The following is a 21,366-nucleotide window of genomic DNA, read 5'->3' as shown; positions in this document are numbered from 1 at the left end:
GGGCCGCTCCCTCGGACAGGGTGCCCCAGACAGAATCATGGCTCAGAAGTTACACTCAGAACCCTCCCCCGCCCCCCACAAGCAGCTCCAAACTTCTAGGTCCCATGCAAGAAACGGAATTTCCCTTTGACACCAAGCACCCGCACGGCCCCTGCCTCCTGTCCACCCTGCTCCTTCCCAGCGAGATATTCACGTCCATTTCTGCACCGGAATCCCGCTGCCCTCCACCAAGGCAGCACCGAGTGCGTGGTCCAACCTGAGTGGGCCCACTGCCCCCGCCCCCACCCACCGCCCCCCAGCAGAGGAAACCGCAGGCTGTGCCCAGTGGCTCCACTAATGGGAGAGACAAAGCTATGGGGAGCCCACCTGGCATGTTCGCCTCGGGGGCGCCAGTGTGGACCCCACCTGACCCAGCCGAGACCTCACTGCCGCCCGGGGAGTCTCCGCCTCACCTGTTCGTTCTGCTAACATACACCTTCATCCAGTCTGCAATCCCCACCAAATCCTGCGTGTGACATCCCCCCTCTTTAATGGCAAATGTTCTGGAATGTCCATAGAGAAGAAAATGGACGGCATAGAGGAACGATTTCCTGGCCAGGCCTTTCGTTTCACCTCCGGATGTCAGAATACTCAGACGGTTCGTCCTCCCACTCACTGCTTCCAGAAGTTCCCTGGGCCCCATGGTCTGCCGCTCTGCCCCGGGCATGGGCGTTTGGGGGGCTCTTGCTGCCTCTCTCGCCCTTGGCACCTCGGCCAGTCTCCCTGCTGCTGGGCTCTGAGAGGTGGTGCCCCACGTCCCCGTGGTGGGCCCTGGAGAGCTTGGCTCTGTCCACCTGCAGCTGGCGCTCGGGTGGCACCGTGGGGGGCCTCTGGATGGCTGAGGTGCAGAAGGTCAAGATGGAACACAGGCTCCCCCAGTTCTGCTCACACTGAGCCTGCACGCTGTGGGTGATGGCCTCCTTCACCTCCTCCCCGCAGGTCAGCAGCAGGTTCACCAGGTCCACGTAGGGTCTAGAGATTGAGAGCAGAGAGACGGAGGATGGGACCGGACCCGAATGGCCTCGGAGGACAGTGGCCACAGCAGGGAAGACAGAGACAGTGAACCCAAGTCTTGGCTTGGGTTTGGTTTGGTAGGAATTCGCTCAGGCTTTACCCATATCCCGTGGAGCACTGGTCTCAATCCCCATTGACTGGGTGCCCGTCACATACCAGGCCCCATGCCAGGCATTGGAGAGCGTTAGAGGCTGGGACAGAGCCCACGGCAAGGAAAAGGGCCAGAAACAATCACAGGTGCAGGTGACAGAGGGCGAGCCTCCGGGGCTGGCGGCGAGAACGCCAGGTGGGGCAGCCGGGCCAAGGAGGACAGGCGGACCGAGAGCTCTGGGCGGGCTTCGGGGTATGCTAAGTAGGAGGGTCTCGGTGGGTGTGGCGATGGGTCTTGGGGGCCAGAGGGGTGGTAATTAGGCAAATGGTAAAGGGTCTTAAATACCAAACTGAGGAGTCTTTCTGGTAGGGAAGGAGGAGCTATTGCAGCCCCGGATGGTCCCCTCGCACGTGGCGTCAGCGGGGCTAGCCAGCTCCGCACTGGGTGTCACGCTTCCAGACAAGCCGTCTCTAAGCCAGGCTCCCACGAAACCATGTCCCCATGTCTGTTGGCCCCTGGTTCGGGCTCATGATGAAGAAGGGTGATCTTGGGCATCACTGGATGCACTGTGAAGTCTGGACCAGGTGGAGAGGGTGGGGGGAGGCCCCTCCCTGGGATGTCATATCCCACGGAGCTTCTCTGTGCTGGTAGGAGGGGCTACGGAGCAGGGCTGGCTCTCTAAACATCTTCCCATCTGGGCTTCCCTAGAACTGGAGGTGAGGGCTGGCCCGAGGGGCCTGCGTGTGCGGAATGAAAGCCAGCTGTCTTTCTCAATGTGTCTGCGAAAGGAGAGCCAGAAGGGAGAGCCGACTGCAGCCGCAGGTCTTTAGGGACCATGCAAGAGGAATGACCACATCCTGCAAACCTTCCTCCTGGGGTTGGGAGCTGCGTGCAGAAGGCGGGAGCAGTCACTACTTTCGTATTGATGGGCCCAGCTGGAAAGAGGAGTCCCCAGCAATGGGCTCTCCTGGCCCAGTCATTCAGCCTTTCTTACATCTCACCCGCCTTTTAACATCCCCAGGCGGGGGATGGGATGCCGCACAGACTCCCCAGGATTCTCAAGCAGACCTCGGCTATCAACGTTTCTGGATCTAATGCCCATGCTCATCACAGCTCTGGGCCTCACCGCGGGCGGGAAAACCACTCCGGACCGTGAGAGCACTTCTAAGCACCAAGACGTCTCCCCCTGTGCGTCTGGGCCAGCCGGGTGGCTGCAGTACAGCCCACTTACTCTCGCCTTTGCTCGTTGGCCGTGGCTGTTCGGCAGGAAGGCAGACTGTGCTAAGGCTTGGGAAGTGGTTTACTGCCATTTTTATGAATCAGCCCTTGAGTTGTAAGTGAGGGGACTGTCCTCATTTCAGATGTAGACAGGGACGGAGGCAGGGAGAAGGTGGCTTTGGAAGCGTGTGGACCTGAAGGCCTGGCGCTGGGCTGAGAGCAGAGAGGAGGAATGTTCTGGCTGACAGATCAGGCTGCCTTTTAAGGTCTCCCTGAGGCCTGTGGAGTCAGGAAGCTTGTGTGTGGCTGATGGGCAGGGTACTAACCCCCTAAGGCAGGCCCGTAATGGGGACAAGGACCGTGGCTGAGGGAGAAGGGCAGGGGCCAACACAGGGAGAACGCTCAGTTCATGCAGTGTCCTCCCATCTCTTGAAAACGAGCTGCTGACTGTCTCAGGGAACTCAAGTTCGCCGACTGTGCCTCCCACTTCTCTGGGCTCAGGAGCAAACTGCAGGGCTGAGACTCTGTCTTCTGGGGACACCGTACCCACGCTCCTCTGCAAGTTTCCTTCCCCCGGGGACTGGAGGGCTCTCTTGGGAATGAACGCACTGCCTCTTGGCCTCCTTCGCCAGGGCGGTGGGCCTGCGAGATGGCTCTCGGGACCCAAGGTGGACGGAGAAGGCTGGACCAGCCCACACGCTCTTCGGCGCCGCGAGCGGTGAACCGCGAGGAGGGGCGTGTGTTCATCTACGCTGTGCTGTGAGCTGGCACGATGCCTTCTCAGGCTGTGAGTTCAGCCCGTGTCTAATGACAAAGCCCAGCTCTCTGAACTGGGTGTCAGCAAGGCTAAAGGAGTTTTAAAAAGACTTAGAAGGGGACAAGCCTGGAGGCTGCCAGCACCCAGCAACAGGCGGTGTGGTGGCTAAGGCGGCGGACATGGAGAAATTGGGGTGAGAAGGGGTGAGGGTACTAGTCTAAGGGAACGTGACAGTGTTTGGGTGGCTGGGGGTGGGATTGAGGAATGGGGGTGATGTGGATAGTGGGGTGACTGTGATTGCCTCCTCTCTAACGTGAAATGCAAATTCAGTTCTCATTTTTCTTGTCTCGATCCTTTGTGCCAAAATAAGTTAAGATAATAAGCCCTGGCCGGTTTGGCTCTGCGGTTAGAGCGTTGGCCTACGGTCCAGAGAGACCCGGGTTCAGTTCCCACTAAGGGCACGTACCTCGGTTGCAGTTTGTCCCAGGCCCTGGTTGGGTCATGTGGGTGGCAGTCAGTCGATGTGTCCCTTTCACATCGATGTGTCTCTCTCTCTCTCTCTCCCCCTCCCACTCTATCTGAACAAAATATCAAAAAATATCCTTGGGTGAGGATTAAAAAAAAAAAGATAATTAAAAAACCCCGGAAACTCATTCAAGTGAATGCACTGCACAGTTGTGGCTTCAGCAGGGGCGGTAGAGGGGGTGAGCGGGGAGCTGGAGTTAGGGGGCACCACGGCCTGGAGGTGCTGGCTTCGCAGGAGGCAGGAGGCTTGGGAAAGTGCAGTGACTATTCTTAAAAGAGTCCAGGCTTCCTTTCGGGGGGAGGGGGGACACCTGCATTTCCACAGTGGGCTGGGGATGGGGGTGACATGTTTGTTCTAAATGATGGGAGGACCCCTTTGGAAGTAAGGGTCCCCATGGCCTCATAGGCCACGTTTCCGTGGATGAGACTCCAGAAAGCCAAGGGCTTTGCTGCTTCTGAAATGTGAAGGTGGGGGGGTGGTACTTTAAAACCTGCAGTTTTCTGAAAGAAGACTTTCCTCTTGAAAGGCAGTCTTCTTGGCTCCCAGGATATATTAAGGACTTGTGAACTAGCTCCCAGCATCCATTCCGGAGGCCAGCCCGCTGTCTCTGATGCAACGCGGGTGAGGGATAAATGAACTGAGTGTCTCAGCCACATGGCAATTGCCTCTTCCAGGGGACCTGGGAGGAAGGGACTTTCACAGTGCTCTCCTTGTGTAGTGGGGATGCATTTGAGAAAAGGGGAAGCCCTGGCCAGTTTGGCTCAGCAGTTAGAGCGTCGGCCTGCGGACCAGAGAGTCCTGGGTTCAGTTCCCGCTAACGGCATGTATCTCGGTTGGTTTGTCCCCGGCCCCAGTTGGGGTCATGTGGGTGGCAGCCACTCAATGTGTCTCTCTCACTTCGATGTTTCTCTCTCTCTCCCTCGGGCTCTCGCTCTGTCTGAAGGTAAGTGCAAAAAGAAAAAAAGTCCTCGGGTGAGGATAAAAAAAGGGGAAAACCCTGGCCACGCATGGGGACCAGCAGGCCTCTGGCAGGTCTGGTTGGGAGAGAACGGGCCAGGAGCAAGGAGGTTCGGGTGTGTTCCTGACAGCTGGCTTTAGGCACGGGTCTCACCAATCCCCAGCTGGAAGGTAGGAATCAGATCTCAGAGGGAGGTCTTTAAACTCTTGGCTTCACTTCCCTCCTCTGTTAAATGGGGACAAACCTCCATCTTGGAGCATTGTTGGGAAAGATAACAGATAATCCAGGAAAAGTCCCTGGCTCGGGGCCTGGCCCCGCTCAAAAAATGAGTTTACAGCATTATCGTTGTTATTGTTGATGCCGTTGTTGCTTGGCTTCTTTACAGGTATTTGGAAGAATAAAAAAATATTTATCATGCGTGAGTGTAACTCAAAGAAAAGGCTATTTTGCTCTCATCGGGAGCTGCCTGTGGATTCACGGTGAATCTTATCATCTGACACTCGCTGGGGTGTGTGTGGCAAGACACCTAGACCCTCAGGACCTAGTGGACAGTGACAGCAGGTGGTTGTCCCCCACGATGTAAGTGGTGTGGATGGTGTGGGGAGCAGCCTGCTGAGTGACATAGCTGGGGGAGAGCATGGCACAGACCAAGGAGCAAAAGTTCACAAAACTACTGATGTGGCCCAAAGGGAGTCACTGTGTAAAAAGCAACAGTGCTATCGAGCTGGCAATGACTTGTCCTGGGCTGCTTAGCTAGCCACTTGCTTCCTGAGCTAATTCTCCAAGGAAGAAGCCACCATGACCTTCAGGAGCCATCCACCACGCTTCATGTTAGGGGCAGCTGTGTGCCCCAGGCTTCGCCGCTCTGCAAGCTCTCGGGTCCTAGCGATGGCACGCTTTTTAAGGACAGAGACTGCCTGCGTCTATTACTGAATTCCAAGGCTTTGAGTCAGTGAGTCCGTATTTCCTCGCTTTGGCGGAAAGGTGTTTGGCCGATTAGAGATTTTGACATTTCGCATTTTCTCAGAGAGGGCATTCGGGTGCCGGAGAAGGAGCACTGGACTGTCTAAGGGCAAGGAGAGCTCTGGAGGCAGGAACAGAACACGCTCTCAGCATTTGGCCTTGATGAGTGTCGGGTCTGGAGCTGGACTGCCTGGCTCCGATCCTGGCTTTGCCTCTCACTGTCTGTGACCTCCACCTCATTGAACCTCAGTTTCCTCATCTGTGAAATGGAGATGGGACTAGTACCAGAACGGGGCTATTGTGAGGATCGAGTGAGAAATTCACGGGAAGCACTGAGCCCCACGTCCGGCCCTCGCTAAATGCTGGACGGACGTTATTCGCGGCCGGCGGTCTGCCAGGGCACCCACAGAGCTCCCGGGAACACTCGGGGAACTGGCGGGGTCTTGGCCGAGGAGCAGATGAAGGGCATTTCTGCATCCCACCCACTTCGTGCTTAGTAAAACAGTTTCCTGTTCCTATTGCTTACGGTTCGAAGCCGATGGTACAAACTGGTCAGCAGGAAAGGCACTCACTCCCAGGGGAGCCAGGGCCGCAGCCTCACCCAGCGCGCAGGAAGGGCCAGACCCTCCGCACGGGCCCTGGAGCCCAGCAGACACTCACTCGTGCAGCAGCAGGTCCTTGAAGTGGATCATCTCCACCATCACCCGCGCGTTGTCCTGGGCGGCCGAGCACAGGTCATGTTTGAGGTAGCACTCCCGCTGCAGCTGGGACACCATGTCCCTGATGGCCGGGCACTTACGGCTTATGCAGCCAAAGCGGTGCCGCAGAGCGTGGGCCTTACACCTCAAGGCGTCCTTGATGAATGACTTGCCCTGAGGACAGGGGACAGAGCAAGGAGAGGGGCAGAAGAGACATGGCCTGGTTATGCGCTTAGACAATGACCCTCTTGGGCTCACAGCTGAACCCCAAGGCCCCGCTGCCGACTGCCATCCATGCAGGTGGCAGGTTGACGCTTCAGCAGGAGGTGTGCCCAGAGTGAGGTGATACTTCTGGCATTTGGCCAAAGAGGATGTCACTCGGGGAGACTAACAGATCTGCCTCCTTCCTCCCGCCTGCTCTACTAGAAAGTCCCTGGGGCTGGGCTTTCGTGCTGTCCGTCTGTCCCCAAGGCAGACAGACCAGGGTTGGCCATTTGGTGACAACTTTTCTGGAAGGCAGAGAGACTTTGGCCAGACAGAACTCCAGAACGCCTAGGTGGGTCCCAGCAAGCGTTCTCCTCAAGTAGAAGGTAGCTGCCTGTCCAAACCTCTCCCCTGTCCTCTCGCCTTCGAGTCCACCAGGAGGGCTGCTGCCTGGGCCCTGCCCCAGCGCCTCCTGGCACCCCCACCCGTACGATCGTCTCCTCCATTCTTCAAGGAGGAGCATTCTTTTCCTTTTGGAAAACAATTAGACTCCTCTAAACTCTTAGGACTACTGCCTCTAAAAGGCCCGCCTGGCACACTGCCTGGCAGCATCTGGCCCGACCGCCAGCCCCTCCCCCATGCCCAGCCTCTGAGTGGCGAAGGCAGCCAGGCATACATCTGGCCCACACTTCTCTTTCCTGGCAACCCCTTTAAATTGTTCTTATCCTAGAAAGGAGACAGCTGTTGGGGGTGTGGAGGCGAGCTAGGCAGTTAGCTCCCTTACCAACCTCGGGGGCAGAGAGGCATTGTGGGATACCTACCCAGGGATGCCGCACCCCCATTACTATAGAAACGGGAAGGAGCAGAATTGAAAAAGTAAACGGGTTTTGGTTGGGAGTGGGAAGTCGGCCAGCACGTTTATCTCAGCTCTATCCTTTGGAAGCAATAGAAATGTCCACAGATAGTGTCTGGTCACTGAAAACCACCTCTCTGGCCGCTGGCCTCTGACTCTCTCCAGTGGGAATCGGATGGAGGGTAGGGTGTGCCGGCGTATGAAGTAGCTATGCACTGAGAACTAACTTGAAAGGGATGCTCCTGACTTGAGGACATGCCCGTTGGTGGAGAATCAAAGGGAAGATGAATTTATGGGAGGACTGAGGCGATCTGTTCTTGGTGTTGCTCCCTGACATCCTGTGGGATCGCCCTGAAACACACATCTTTCCTCCGGATTTCCTCTGACGCTTCCTAATGCCAGTTAATCCAGAAGGGATGCCTCAAGGTGTTTGAATGCACAGACTCTTTGCTTCGCTGGTTTCTGTTTCCCTTCCAGCCACCCCACATCCTCTGTGGGGTAGGCTGCCAGCCCCGCCGCACCCCTTTCTGGTTCTCAGGCATTGCTTTGTTAGGCTTCTCCACAGGATGTCAGTAGGTGGTGACTGGTGACGTTCATAAGTCACAATGAAACCGTTGGCTTCATCCAGACGTTGTCCTCACTCTCCAGTGGAGAGGGAGAGGAAGTTTATGGGCATGACTGGGGGCTTCGCGGTGCATATAGGCTGGGGAGGACACAAAGACGGTGAGCCTCGTGCCATCTGAAATGTATTCGAATGGTCAGCACTGGAGTCGTAAGGTTGCTGCCGGGTTCTTTTCCTGCCCCACGCAGCAGCTGGGCTTTGCCCTTGGGACCCTGGCACAACCAAAATGGGTCAGGCCCTGACTATATTTATTATATAGAGCAAAAGAAAAGTGTAGAATTGCTGGAGTTATTCAGGTTTTTGACTTTTCAGGTTGGGAAAGGAGGGATCGCGGCTTCGGAGGGAGAAAAGTCTGCTCTTCTGGAAGTCCTGACTTAGCCGTGCGGCTGCCCACACATCTGCTAGGAGAAGCTGCATTTCTCCGAGCTGTGTGTCTCATGTCTTTTTGCCTATTAGGTGAAAACAGCTTTTGGAATGTATAATGGGAATCTCAGCCCTCCCCCCTCCACCCAGTGTTCCCAACGTGATGGGCCTTGCAGACTGGGTTCTGGAGGACCTGACAAAGTGTGCCCTCTTACAAGATGCTGATTGTGAGACCTCCACCTTCTTGGCCAAGAATCCTCAGATAATTGTTCAACTTGCCTGGATAGACACAGCTTAAGAGTGGAGAAGGATTTAGCCTAGAGAACGGCTCCAGAGAGCAGAAGTCCAGGGCAGGAGTGAGAGGGGCTGGCTTCTTACTGTGTACCTAGAATGTCTCTTGCAAGCACCAAAAACACCACAGCCATCAGCTAAGGAGATCTTGTTAACAAGTCTCTCCAGCGAGCATTTCATTCCATTTCATTCGTGCGGCACTAGCCACAGACATTCTTTGCTCTTTATGGTCTTTACCTGGGCGTCAAATTTTCCAGCGTTGTGCAGAAAAGTCATGCAAATCCCATGTAAGCCCCGAATTTCACAAGAGTTGTTCTCGAAACATTCAAACACGCCACACCCCACATCGCCAGCGTTGACCAAGCAGTGTTGGATTTCCGCTAGAATGAGAACGATATACAAAATTATCAGCCACGCCGGGGACGCAGAAAGGTTAGTTGAAATAAAAGTAATGACCAAAAGAAAATGTCAGAACAAAAGAAAAGTTGGGATGACTATTTCAGGATCTAAAAGGCCAGGGACAGAAAACGTCATCATTTAATCTACTTATGAGAAAATAGCTGTAGTGTGTAAATATTTGTGAAAAATTAACCAGACCTACGTGACAAAGATCACAACCAGACGTTAGGTCTGAGCACCTAATTTTTCATCCTCTCCATCTTATTAAAGCGTTTGTGGGAATTCTCAGCTTGGGAACAGAAGATAATTCAGCTTTCTAAACCCACAGACAAAAATAAGAGTTTAAATGATCAGCATGCCCCTCCCTCCTGCAGGCCATCAATGAAATGTCCTTCTCTGCTTGGAATTTGAAGCTACTGCTATTAAATCCCAGCCTTTTCCTTTCTGGCCCCCAAACGAGAGCATCCAAAAAGCAGCTTCAATTCAGGTTTATGATTCAACACCTAAAAATCAAAGCAAAATTCCTATTAAGGCAGTGCGTGCCTCCAAACCATCGCATGAAGAAGACCAGGCTAGGGAAACTGGTTGGCTAGCAAGCCCTGAATGGAGTCAGATGGGGGCTAGCCTGCAGAAACTCAACCGGTCGCAGTCAGAAGCTCCTTTTAAATAGAGATCCGGTGTGAGATGTCACTTAATCCCCTAGAATTCCCGAGACCTGGAGTTTGCTGCCCTCCTTCGAAAAATGTGGCCCTAATTCGTCTGTCGGAAAGGACAGACTGAGGGAGTTAACTGTCAAGCTGCCGAGGCAAAGCCTCTCTTCCTTCCCTCCCCCATGGGCCAATTCCCAGACTTAAACAGACCACAAAATTACACCAGAAAGTATATTTTAAAAGAAGGGCGGGGTAAGAGGAGATATTGCACATTCAGCTTAAAGCTACCTAGAGAATGGGGGGGCGGGGGGGCGTGTATTTGTTCAGGGTCGCCAACTACTGAGAATTACGTTCAGTTCTTGGGGAAAGAGCTGGAGAGGGAGAAGGGTGGGAGAGGGTCCGCGGAGGAGCAGCGGGGACCAGAATGGGTAGCAGCACTCGCGAATGGAGGCGGGGGGGGGGGGGCCTCCTGAGTGATCCCACGCGTGGCCCCAGCGTGCCGGGCGGACGCGCAGGGCCGCGAGTCGAGTCACTCACTTGGGAAGTCCCTAATGGGCACTCGTGCATTTCTGCTCGTGCAGTGAGCGCACGCACGCTGTTGCGGGATTCGCAGGTCCCTTAATTAAAGGGGGACCGCCTAGAGCCAAGGCAGATTTTTCTCTCTTCCCCCGGAGCTGGGAAAAGGGCCAGCCCCATGCCCTGCACGCCCGGCTCTCTCTGCTCAGCAGCTTGCCGGTGAGCAGAGCCGGTGAGCAGAGAGCCGGTTGAACAGCGGCGGCGCGCAGTGGGGGCCATGTCACCATTTCTTGGCTTGCTGACCTGCCCCGGAGCGGGGACCGCGGCAGCACCGCAGAGGTACGCTTTGCGCTACCTTCAACCCCTTTCCCGAAAGCAATGCTTCCCTCACGGGAAAGTTGGCTATGCAACGACTTGTCTACAAAGTTCTTGGCTGTCGGCTGTCGGGCATCTTTTGAGGAGGGGGAGAAGCGGTCCTGCCGGGGGCCGGCCGGATGGGAAGAGAAGTTCTCCCGGTGCAGGGGCAGCCCGGGCCGGGACGCTCCGTGCCTCCTGCGGCAGGGCGACCGGGATGGAGCAGGAAGCTTACACCGGACCGGGGAGTCCCGGGTCGGCACTGGTCGCGTCAGGCGCTGCCTCATTTCCCCTCGACCCCGGGAGGACAGCAACAAGTCCTGCCCCAGCTATTTCATCACCCTGCCAGCACGTGCGGATTCCGGGCGCGCGGAGCCCGGCACGGACCTCGCCTCCGCTCACGTTCTCCTTTGCACGTCCCGTGCCGCCCCAAGAGTTTGCACGGACCTAGGCAGGCGTCCAGTTCTGGGCGAAGCACCCGGGCAGCGCTGCGTGGGTGCCCGGTGTCGTCTCCCAGCAGCTCCCCGCCACGGAGACGCACGCATTTACCTGTGTTCTGCAGGGACAGGCGGCCTTTCTGCTGGGAGCCCCTGTCTTGAGGACCCTCCGGCGGGTTGGTAGCGTCGGTCCCCTGTGCCGGGTCGAAGGTGGCCAACACCAAAGCCAGGGTCACGAACTGCCCCAACCGCTCGGCACACATGGTTCTTGGTGTAAACCTCCCTCCCGGAGACCTGGAATCTTTGTGCTCCCCTCCCCCTCTTCCTCCTCCCTCGCCGCTTCCCCTCCTCCTCCCACTCTTCCTCCTTGCTCGCCTTTTCCCTCCTCCTCGCGGCCGAGGCTGGATAGAGGTTACCCAGCGCCCTCCCGTAGCTCTCCGGAGAGCATGTGACCAGGCCGTTAGCAGCGCTGCGAGTGCCCAGCAATGGCAGGGATGGTGCCTCAAATATCCCTGGAAGCTCTGGTGTCACTTGAATGAAGGAGTCGAGCAGGTGTTGTCCCGGCGGCTGGACCAATCCGAGACCCCAGCCCGTTTGACAACACGGCTGGGGGGCGGGGCCTGTGCCCAACTACTACAGAAGGCAGCCGAGATCCGCTGGGAGCGCCCCACAAAGTTGCCGACCTAGCAGCGGCCACGCGTTTGCGTGCGTGTGTGAGTGCGTGTGAGCACGGCCGGAGAAGCGTGCGCGTGTGCGGGGGCTCCAGGGCAATGGCCGAACCGGCTTAAAAACAAAAGCGAATCGCAGCTCCGGTTGCAGCTAAAGAAAGGCCAGAGGGGCAGGTCTGCGCTGGGACAGCATCCCCCGGCCCCTGGATCGCATCTCACCCACAGGAGACTGGGAAAGTTTCCTCTTTCCGCCGTTTGGAATTCAGGGAGAGTCCCAGCCCCCAGACCTTGACAGATTGGAGGAGTTTCCTGGACACAGGGATGCTGAGGGCAAACTGAGCACATATGGGGATTCCTGGCGTTGTGACGCTTTGAATTAAAAATCCTTCAAACTATTTAAGAGCAGAAGCACTAGATATAAGACTTGGCCCGAGCAACTGCCTCATCTTTCCCCTTTCTTTATGCAGCGCTGTCGCGGGCCGTGCTACACCCAGGGTGCCAATTTCCCGCCCCTCCCCCAATCCAGACCGATTTCGGGCCGGGCTGCAGGGATCCAGGTGACAGGCTGAACTTGCATCACTTCCAGGCGGCAGGGAGGCCCAGGCAGCTCTGAGTCAGCCCGCCGCAGAGCATCGCTTGCCCCCGAGGTCGGAGCTTGAAAGGCAACTTTCCGCGTCTCCAAACACACTCTTCCATTTTCCCCAAGCGCTACTCGCCGTCCCGCTCTGGGGTCCCTTTACTCCCCAGTCATCTGATGGAAACGGCTAAAAAAAAAAAGAAAAAAAAAAACTCACCCCCAACAAAGCCCAAGGAAAATTCCCCCCCATCTCTTCTCTTTTCTTGTCGGAGCTCCCTCCCCAAGCACGCCCGGGTCGGGAGTCGCCCCCTCCCCCTCGCTGCCGCCTCCGCCGGCCCGCGGAAGCAGGGAGAAAGTTGGGCGCCGCTGGGAGCCTCTCTTCCCCCGCTGTGTGTGTACGTGTGCACGCTCACGTCTCCCCGGCGCCAGGGCCGGGGACAGGAACTGCTCCGGGCACCGTCAGTCCGATGCGCAGCTCTAGGGGCTCGCAGGGCTGGGGGAGGGCGCCTTCTCCACCCTCCTGCAAGAGAACAGGTGAGCCCAGGTACCAGCTCCCACTCCACGCACCGCCCGGCTCCCCGCCCGCACCCTCTGTGGCAACGCGCCCGGGAGGTTTCATCACCCACCGCCCATGGCGACTCGGCCTTGGGTCTCCGCGGCCGGATGCATGGCGTGCCTCGTTGGGGCCGCCATGTGACAAGGTTGGGGGAGGGGGTGCGGAGACGTGCGGGCCAGGTCGTCCTCCCGGTGCTGTTCTGCTTGCGGGGCTGCTGGCACAGGGAAGGCAGAGGCGGGGGAGGGCTTGTAGGGGGAGCCAGGGTGGCCGCCGCTGGCCGCAGCTGTGCGGCTCGGCGCAGTCCAGTAGCCCCCAATCCGGAGGAAGGAGAGGAGGGGGTGGGGAAGGCGCCTTCTGAGTGGGCTCTCCAGGGTTGCAGCGTCGGAAGCCACAGTCCACCATCCCTGTCCGACTTTCAGAGCCCCAATAAATGGTCACTTTGAAGGTGTGAGTCTGCAGCGGTGGCAGAAACGCACCACTTATGCCCATGATTCCAACAGCAATTACTTCATGCAGCCTCAGATCTTTTGTGGAAGCAGGTGGGTCACAAATACATTAACACAGGTGGTTCGCGTTTCCCAACCTGCTTTTGTTTGCAGAGTGAACTTGGCTTCCTTGATTTGTTCTTGAAACACCAACCCCTGCAGATCCTTAAACGAAAAACCTAACAAAGAGCAGCATGCAGGCCTCTCACCAACTCCATGAGCCCCCCCAATTTCTTGGATAGGCTTTCTTGCCGCGGAGCCTGTTTCATAGGTGAGAACATAAGCAATGTTGGCAGTGAAAAAGGCATCTGGTCACCTGGTTCTTTGAACAACAGAAATAGGAGAGGTCCAGACTGCGAGTCAGGCCACCTTTGCTGGATGCAGACACTTCAGTCCATTGGATGGAAGGTGCTGAGGGCACCTGGATGTCTCTGGGCTCCTGCTTGCTCATGGCCTTTGGCTCTGTACTTTTGCCACCTCAGAGGTCCTGTATAATTTAAAAATTCATCCCAGGGGACATTGGTGTCTCCCACCTGAGCCAACTGCCCCTTTAGAAGTAAAAGACAGACGATGGCTAGATTTCAAGCTGTTGCAAGTCTAGGCACTAATTAAAGGTTTCATCTCCAGGCCACTTGGCCGGAGCCTGACATGCAGAGGAGAATACCCATCCCAGTCAGCCCCATCAGGGCAGAAAACATTCTGCAGAATTAGTAGGCAGTGTGCTGGGATTACCAGTCTAGGCCCCAGGGCTGGGGGGATAGGGGGAACGGGAGCCCAGAATGGTGACCTGGTTGTGATCTCCCTCCTCATTCTTTTAGCTCTATAACTGAGGCCGGGTTTGGCAGATTGTGGCTGATGAGAGTGGGGGTGGAGAGGGGACAGTAATAATAGTAACATTGTTATTATTATAAAGCCAACATGAATTGAGAACAGACACTGTGCCACACACCGAGCTTGCGGCTTTGGTGTCTGCCCTAGATGGGAATTGAGACTTGGGAGGAGCAAGGCCAGACCAGCTGGTGTTGCCCTGAGGTTCAGCAGGGAGTCTGCCCCGATCCGCTCGCCTTCTCAGCGTAAGACCCGAGCAGCCTTAGAAAGGGTGAGGCAGGCCTGCCTTCTGTGGTTGATGCCTGGGACCCACATTTCACTCTCTGACTCTGATTCACCAGTTAGATTGAGTTAAACACCTCATGAATAGTTCTTGGGGAAGGGGCGCTTGGGGCTGGACTTTGAAAGGCAAGAGGATACTGACAAGGAGGGGGAAGGAAAAGAGAGAGGGCATCACAGGAGGGAGGACCAGCATGGAGGGGAGGGGAAGGGACGGTAGGGTAGGGGAGGGCAGGGGAGGGCAGGGGGAGACAGAGGGCAGGAGTTGTGTCTGGAATAGGGTTGCTCAGTTTGTTGTTAAACTGGAAGATAAGCCTCGCAAGGGCGATCGGGTCTCTGTTATCAAGGCCTTTGTGACAAATGTGTGCTCACCATACAAGACCTTGTCTTCCCATCATGACAGCATTTAAGGATGAGACTCCAGGAGGCTCTGAGACCAGATTCCCTTTTGGAATTAGGAACTGTGAGGGGCCCAGTGCTGACCTTGGGAAGGATACTGATGAGAGGAATGGAAGTCATTAATTGGACTCCATGTGGGTTTCGGTGCTCGAAGGCACAGAGGCTGTTCTTGCTCAGGTGTGAGCAGGCGGGGCCATGGAGGATGTGAACAGTTGTTGGGTGATGAGGCAATGACCTGTAGGCTGATACATGCTGCGTAGTCCAGGTTTTCTGAGTTCTAGAGCCTGGGTGGAAAATGTGGCTTCCACGTGGAGAGCTCCTCCTACTGCAGGCCCTGCCCCCTTGGAGTGGCTGTCTGGGCTGATGGCACCACCTTATGGTCAGAGAGGGAACTGTCTGACCAAACACTCCACGGCCTGGGGCACTAATATTGGGCCTCCCGACTTCCCCTCGATTCCCTTAGCAGATCAGTTAATGTCAAGTTAGGCAGTCTTTTCACACCACACGATTTAATCACCCATCAGGGAAATCCCTTTCAAACTTTTTGCTTTTCCTCCCCATTCTTTGCTGAGCCCCAAATCTACCCTAATCAGGGCTCCTTTGCTTCACCCAGGTAGGGAGGGAATGAAAAAAGGCATCAAAATGAAATCAAAGTCAAACTGGAAAAGACAAAATAACAGGCTACTGTAGGCTCCAAGCAGAAGTCTCTCCCTAGAAAGTCCCCATCTCTCCCTTCATCTTCTTTCACTAACCGGTGGTTTCATGAAATAGAATTTGGGATGAATGAGAATTTGTCTCCAGTATTTGCGCTTGTTTTTTAGTGCTACAACAAAACTTCCTTCTACCCGTTGTCACTGTAGAAACGCACAGGGCTTCCACAACATTACGAGTTAAGAAGGCTTCTGTTGGGCAGGGCTGGAAAGCTCACCATCATTTATAATATTGCTTATCGGAGGAAACTATATTCTGCGTTTCCTCAAACAAGCGACTTCCAAAGTTTGGGAACACATCACTTTTGTGAATTTGACATTTCATCTGTGTCATAGATTAATAGTCAACCCGTCTCCCTGGATCGACTGAAAATACAAACGATGACGAAGAATTTTAAAACACCCCAGGAGAACGGGGGCCCTGTCTCCCTCACAATGTATCCATTTACTGGAAAGAATATAACAGCTGTAGACATTGGGTGTCTGACTGTGGTCTGAGTTTTGTCTCAGTGCATGCTCTGAAGTCGTAACAGTAATTCCAGAAGCCCTCCCTGTTTGCCTTGAGTCATAAGTCGTGGGTCCCCACTGTGTGTGGGACTCCAGGCAGGAAATGTCCGGGGACAGGGTTGCCTGGTCCCCATAGGCGGGGGACGGGTGTCGGCGGAGCCAGGTGTGGGGCTGGAATGCGATACAGCGTCTGTGGCTGGGTTTCAGCTTTGGTCTGAGAACTGTTGGATTTCAAGTGGATGAAGGAAGAGACTTTTTCTGGGGCAGTTGTCCAGATTTTGAAAATCTCCACAAAACAACCAAATCTATTAATGTGATTTAACCGTCCATGTACAATCAGTGTCCATCGACCCCAAATCTTTTTTTTTTTTTTTCTGAGAAATTCTAACTATTTGTAAAGGTTGAGATTTCATAACTTCTGTTCTTTTTAAAAGAAATATTTCCAAGATCAAAGAGAACATTTGCTTTTTAACAAAAGCAATAAAACTCATTCTATCTTGAATTTGCCACATGGGACTATTGGAACCATTTATAAGTCTAAGATATTTCATGGGATTTGAGTGATCTAATTTTTAAAAAAATATCTTGAAGCAGTTTCCATTTTATTACCCTAGGAGTTATTTCGTTACTCATCATTGTTGCCAATTATGCCAAAAAAACATTAAAATAACAAGAAATGGAGGAACGATGGAAACCCTTAGTTTTCTTATCACGTTGCGGAGAGTGTCACATCGTCTTTCGAGAACGTATGGAAGAAGAATCTGGTCACCATCTTTGTGGTTTTATTATCGCTTTCATGACATACAGTCGAGAAGACAGAGATGTTCATTTCTTGTACAAAATGGAAAAGAGAAGAAAATGGACAAAGGAAAATGTTGGACAGCAGTCAGACAAATCAGAAGAGAGAGTGGCATGCTGACACGAAAGATAACAGTAAAATGGATTTTATCAGTGAAGCCTCAGGCTGTGAGTCTCCCAAAACAAGGATCTGGATGAATTTTCTCAAGAAGTCCAGAATCAATGAATAAACAACACATTTCTGGGGAGAAAAAAGAAAATGTGATGTTGTACCCCAGTTAGTCATGCAACAGGAAGGATTTTATCACTTAATGTTTTGCAACAAGAACCTGGGCCATCCTGTTTTGCGAAAGGAGTTCGGGCCAACATTCTTTTATCTTTGGATGAAGTCAGATGTGTTTACACAGGTGATCAGGAGGAACTAGGTGATATAGAAATAAAAACAAAATTACTGGACTGATCACTCGTACTGGTGGTTGTAAATCTGAAAATGAAAACGCTTTGCAGTTAGGGAGAAAAGAAGATGACCATTTTCTCTTTAACAAAATTATGAGCCACCCTGGCCAGTTTGGCTCAGCGGTTGGAGCATTGGCCCGCAGACCAGAGAGACCAGGGTTCAGTTCCCACTAAGGGCATGTACCTCCATTGTAGTTTGTCCCTGGCCCTGGTTGGGGTCATGTGGGTGGCAACCAGTCAGTGTGTCTCTCCCACATCGATGTTTCTCTCTCTTCCTTCCTTCCTCTCTCCCTCCCGCTCTTTCTGCAGATGTAAAAATGTTCTTGAGTAAGGATAAAAAAAAAAAAATTATGAGCCATCAAAGGTTTCAGAAGTAACTAGTTTTATGATGCTAGTGGGAGAAGAACCACAAATAATGATAAGGCGGAGGCTTACCTGCAATCTGGAACCAGTGCTTATGAGATGAGCTCTCCCAGATTTATTCACGACAGCAGATGAACAGTTAGCTGCATTCAAAGAACATGGCTCATTTTGGGTTTATATACCTTCAGTGCCCTGGAAATATGGAATGAGAATTTGCAATGTTTAAATTATTAAATTTTCTAATAAGGTTTTAAAATGATCCCTTTATTGTTCTAGAAATTATTCATAAAAATAAAAAGGCTCCTTTGGAGCCTGATGGTTGATGATGACAACTTTTTCATAGTGTACTGGGGCCTAAGGTTACAGAGGCAAACTATTAAAATAAAACCCAGTCAACTCCTTCAGGCCAGGAGGAGACTGTAGAAGTCCCCATCCATTCCCAGCCCTTTCCCCACCCACCCTCACATACATGCCCACCAGTAAGGGTTGATGATTGTCTTTTTTTTTTTATCCTCACCATAGGATATGTTTATTGATTTGAGAGAGAGAGAGAGAGAGAGAAAGAGAAACATCGATCAGTTGTCTCCCCTGTGCACCTCTGACTGGGAATCGAACCCTAAACTTTTTGGTGTATGGAACAACGCTCCAAACCACTGAACCACACCAACCAGGGTCGCTGATTGTTTTCAAGTGGGTGGTCTGAATAAGAGACATCTCCATAACCTCTCTGTTCATTCTTCCCTTAAGTGGTTCCAAGAGCTACTCAAAATTCAGTGGGGATAAGAATTCCCATAGAGGACACATGACATGGATACTGCACCGAGTGTGTGGTACAGCCGGCCCTCGCCACTTCGCACTTCGACTTTTGCGGCCTCACTCTATGGCGGTTTTTTCAAATACATTCATTAAAAAGTTAATCGAGACAGTGAAAATGATACCGCGTGTGCTTGGTTGTCTGAGTCAATTATATATACACCCCTGTATTATAATTAAAATTAAAATTACTATATGTATGGACTGTAGGCCTATGTATTCGAGCACCCCAGGGATCCTTCAACGCCAGAGTCTGGAACAGATAAACTGTGATAAACGAGGGACGACTGTTTTGGGGGCTTTTAAGGTTAAATTTAACCATTCAAGGTTTTCGCTTTGTTTAAAGACTTTAGAATTTAACTATTAAGTCTGTTGGGGCTGCTATCCCAGAATATCACAGAATTTTATTGCTATCACAGAATATCATTGGGTGGCTTAGACAATGAACATTTATTTCTCACAGTTCCGGAGGCTGGAAGTTTGGGATCAGGGTGCTAGCTAGAATGGTCAGGCTCTGGGTGAAGGCCTGCTTCCTGGTTACATGTTCACATGGCCTTCCTTGGCACATGCACACAGAGAGGGAAAGAGGGAATCTTGTGTCTTCTTTCTTTATGAGGGCACTAATCCCATCACGAGGACCCCCCCCCCCTCATAATCTATCCAACTGTGATTACCTCCCAAAGACCCACCTCCAAATACTATCACATTGGGGACTAGGGTTTCAAATATTAATTTTTGGGAGACACATTTAGTTTATAGCTCTAATCCACTCTGACATTTATTCATTTGTGTGTGTGTGTGTGTGTATTTTGTAAAATTTTTCTCCCTAAGACCATAAAACCTCGAGGAAGGCCAAAGAACTGGGAAGAGAGAAAAGTAAAAGAGCGAAAACAAAAAGATCGTAGAGGAAAGAAATAGAAAAGAACAAAGGTAAGATTATAATGTAAAAGAGCCCAAGAATATTTCCAGATTCTTCTTGTTTTGGGCAAGGTTACACACAAAGACAGGTGGGTAACAAGATAAATTAGGCACATAAAACTAAAGCAAGAAGTTGGTAATTGATGAGGAAAAAATATGTAAAAGAGGAGAACACAGCCCCCGCTGGGGGGGGGGAGGGGCAGGGCCTGGCCAGAAGGGGAAAGAAACCCTGGGAGCAGCATGGGGGTGCCCTCTGTAAGGCCATGACCTTCACTGTGGGCCTGGCAGGTGGAGGGTGTTCAGGAGACAGGAAAGAGGAAGATGCCGTCCCTGGATGTCAGTCAGCCAATGGTGGAGAGAAAGGAGGGTAGGCAGAGCCTGGAGTGGAACACAGCTTCTGGGTGGGTGGGGCGGGAGGGGCTTTGGGTCTAGACACCATGGGGTTCAAATCTCAGTGTTTTGTTTTTTTAAATCTCAGTCTTGACTCTGATTAGCTGTGTGGCTGTGGTCAGATTACTTAGCCTCTCTGAGCTTCCGTCTGCTCAACCGAAGTCCAGGGATAATGCTATGTCCCTCCTAGGGTTGTTGTAGGATTGAATGAAGCAGTGTGCCCAAGTGCTTTGCTCAGTGCTTGGCACCCGCGGGCCCTGCAGAGCCATTCTTTCTCCCGGTGACTGAAGTGAGGGCTGTGGCTGTGGTCATTCTCTGGCCCACGCTAGAGTCTGAGCAAGAAACGTGACCCTCTGTTACTTTGGGCGCCGTCGGGTCCTCAGAAGGCGGGACAGGCGTTGGCGAGCTGCCCTCTCACCTTGGCTGGGGCGACTCCGTGGAGACGGTGAGGTCGGGTGGGCTTCCTGCGGGGCAGCTGGGCGGGTCGGAACTGGGTACCGGTTGACCGTGCCGTCAGCTACCACATGTGCTTTTCAACAATCGCCTTAATGGGCTGCTGTAGTAGAAAGAGAAAATCTTTCATTCGCATGCGTGTGTCGTCCAAATGGTATTTTTAAAGATTTATTTCTGTGCGTTCACAATGTTCCTGAATAATGTTTCCATAAGCACGGTCAAAGATAAACCTCGCGCGGTGCACCAAAATCTGCTCGTGCATATTTTCGGGTGTGGCTGGCTTGTGACCAGCCTCGGGCTCCGCTCACCCTGTCCTGCACCAGCCATGTCTCCTTAGGAGGACTTGCTGGAGCTGGCTCGCTGGCCAGAGCCTTCTGGACACAGTGGTGCCCTCAGATGGTGTCACCCCTTCCCCTTTGCCGCCAACGGCTTGGAGCCCAAGGCATATCTGTCCCCGGAGCCTCGAGGTGCTGGCTGCATGGACAAGTCTGAGACCGACGTTTGGTTCTCACGGGGCAGTGGGTAACCCGTCTGTAGGATGAGAGACTTTGAGCAAAAGGCAAGGGACAGAGTAAAAGCACTGTGATGATTTTTAGGGTCAAAACGCTTTCCTGCTGTGCTGGGTGTTTATACTTGGCTTGATTACCAGTTTGGATCCAGCAGGTTAAGAGATCCAGTGACAACCCTTGAATCCCCAGTCTGCTGTGTCCTTGGTTCAGGGCACATGCAGAGACTCCTAGAGGTGGCAGTTGGCAAGGGTGGGACATCTCAGAGCCCTTTGGCTGAGTCACTTCCAGCATCTGAACAGGAGTTGGGGGGTGGGGACCTTCCTGGCAGATGACCCCCTGGCTGCTGGGGCACCTCCAGCATGGGCCAGGCGGCTGATGCCTGAAGCTGCAGTCACCGCTCTCTGGGCCCCGGGCCCTGGCTCCTGTGCAGATACCATCCTGTCATCCTGGTTTGGGACAAGTCTTTGCAAGGAGGTTGGAAAGCAGTGTGCCTGGCTGAGGACTGGGGGGCACTGCAAGCTGCTGGCGAGCCCCCTTCTTCTGCTGCTAGGTCAGCCGGCTCAGAGGGTGGCCCAGGTGTCTTAGGGAAAGGATTCTGCCTGAAGACTGAACATCAGCTCCAGCCTGTGTGTCTAGCCTCCGGGTCCGCCCTAACATTCCAGACCTGCCAGCCCCTGCAATGGTGCAAGCCAGTTTCTTACAAG

The 21,366-nt window shown here is 53.4% G+C and overlaps 1 protein-coding gene across 1 annotated transcript; it reads right to left on the bottom strand.

Annotated features, from left to right (window-relative positions):
- Positions 1 to 230: 230 nt before the first annotated feature.
- On the bottom strand, positions 231 to 11,568 carry STC2 (stanniocalcin 2). The gene is made up of 4 exons (XM_036240760.1): positions 11,066 to 11,568; positions 8,835 to 8,977; positions 6,227 to 6,438; positions 231 to 1,011 (listed from the first exon to the last, which is right to left on the bottom strand). Exons 1-4 carry the CDS (start codon positions 11,214 to 11,216, stop codon positions 609 to 611), a joined length of 909 nt encoding a protein of 302 aa, XP_036096653.1. The 5' UTR covers positions 11,217 to 11,568; the 3' UTR covers positions 231 to 608.
- Positions 11,569 to 21,366: the final 9,798 nt, after the last annotated feature.

The sequence above is a fragment of the Molossus molossus genome, unplaced genomic scaffold (genome assembly GCF_014108415.1).
Source record: "Molossus molossus isolate mMolMol1 unplaced genomic scaffold, mMolMol1.p scaffold_m16_p_4, whole genome shotgun sequence".
Classification (NCBI taxonomy): Eukaryota; Metazoa; Chordata; class Mammalia; order Chiroptera; family Molossidae; genus Molossus; species Molossus molossus.
This window is presented reverse-complemented; position numbering and strand designations above follow the sequence as displayed.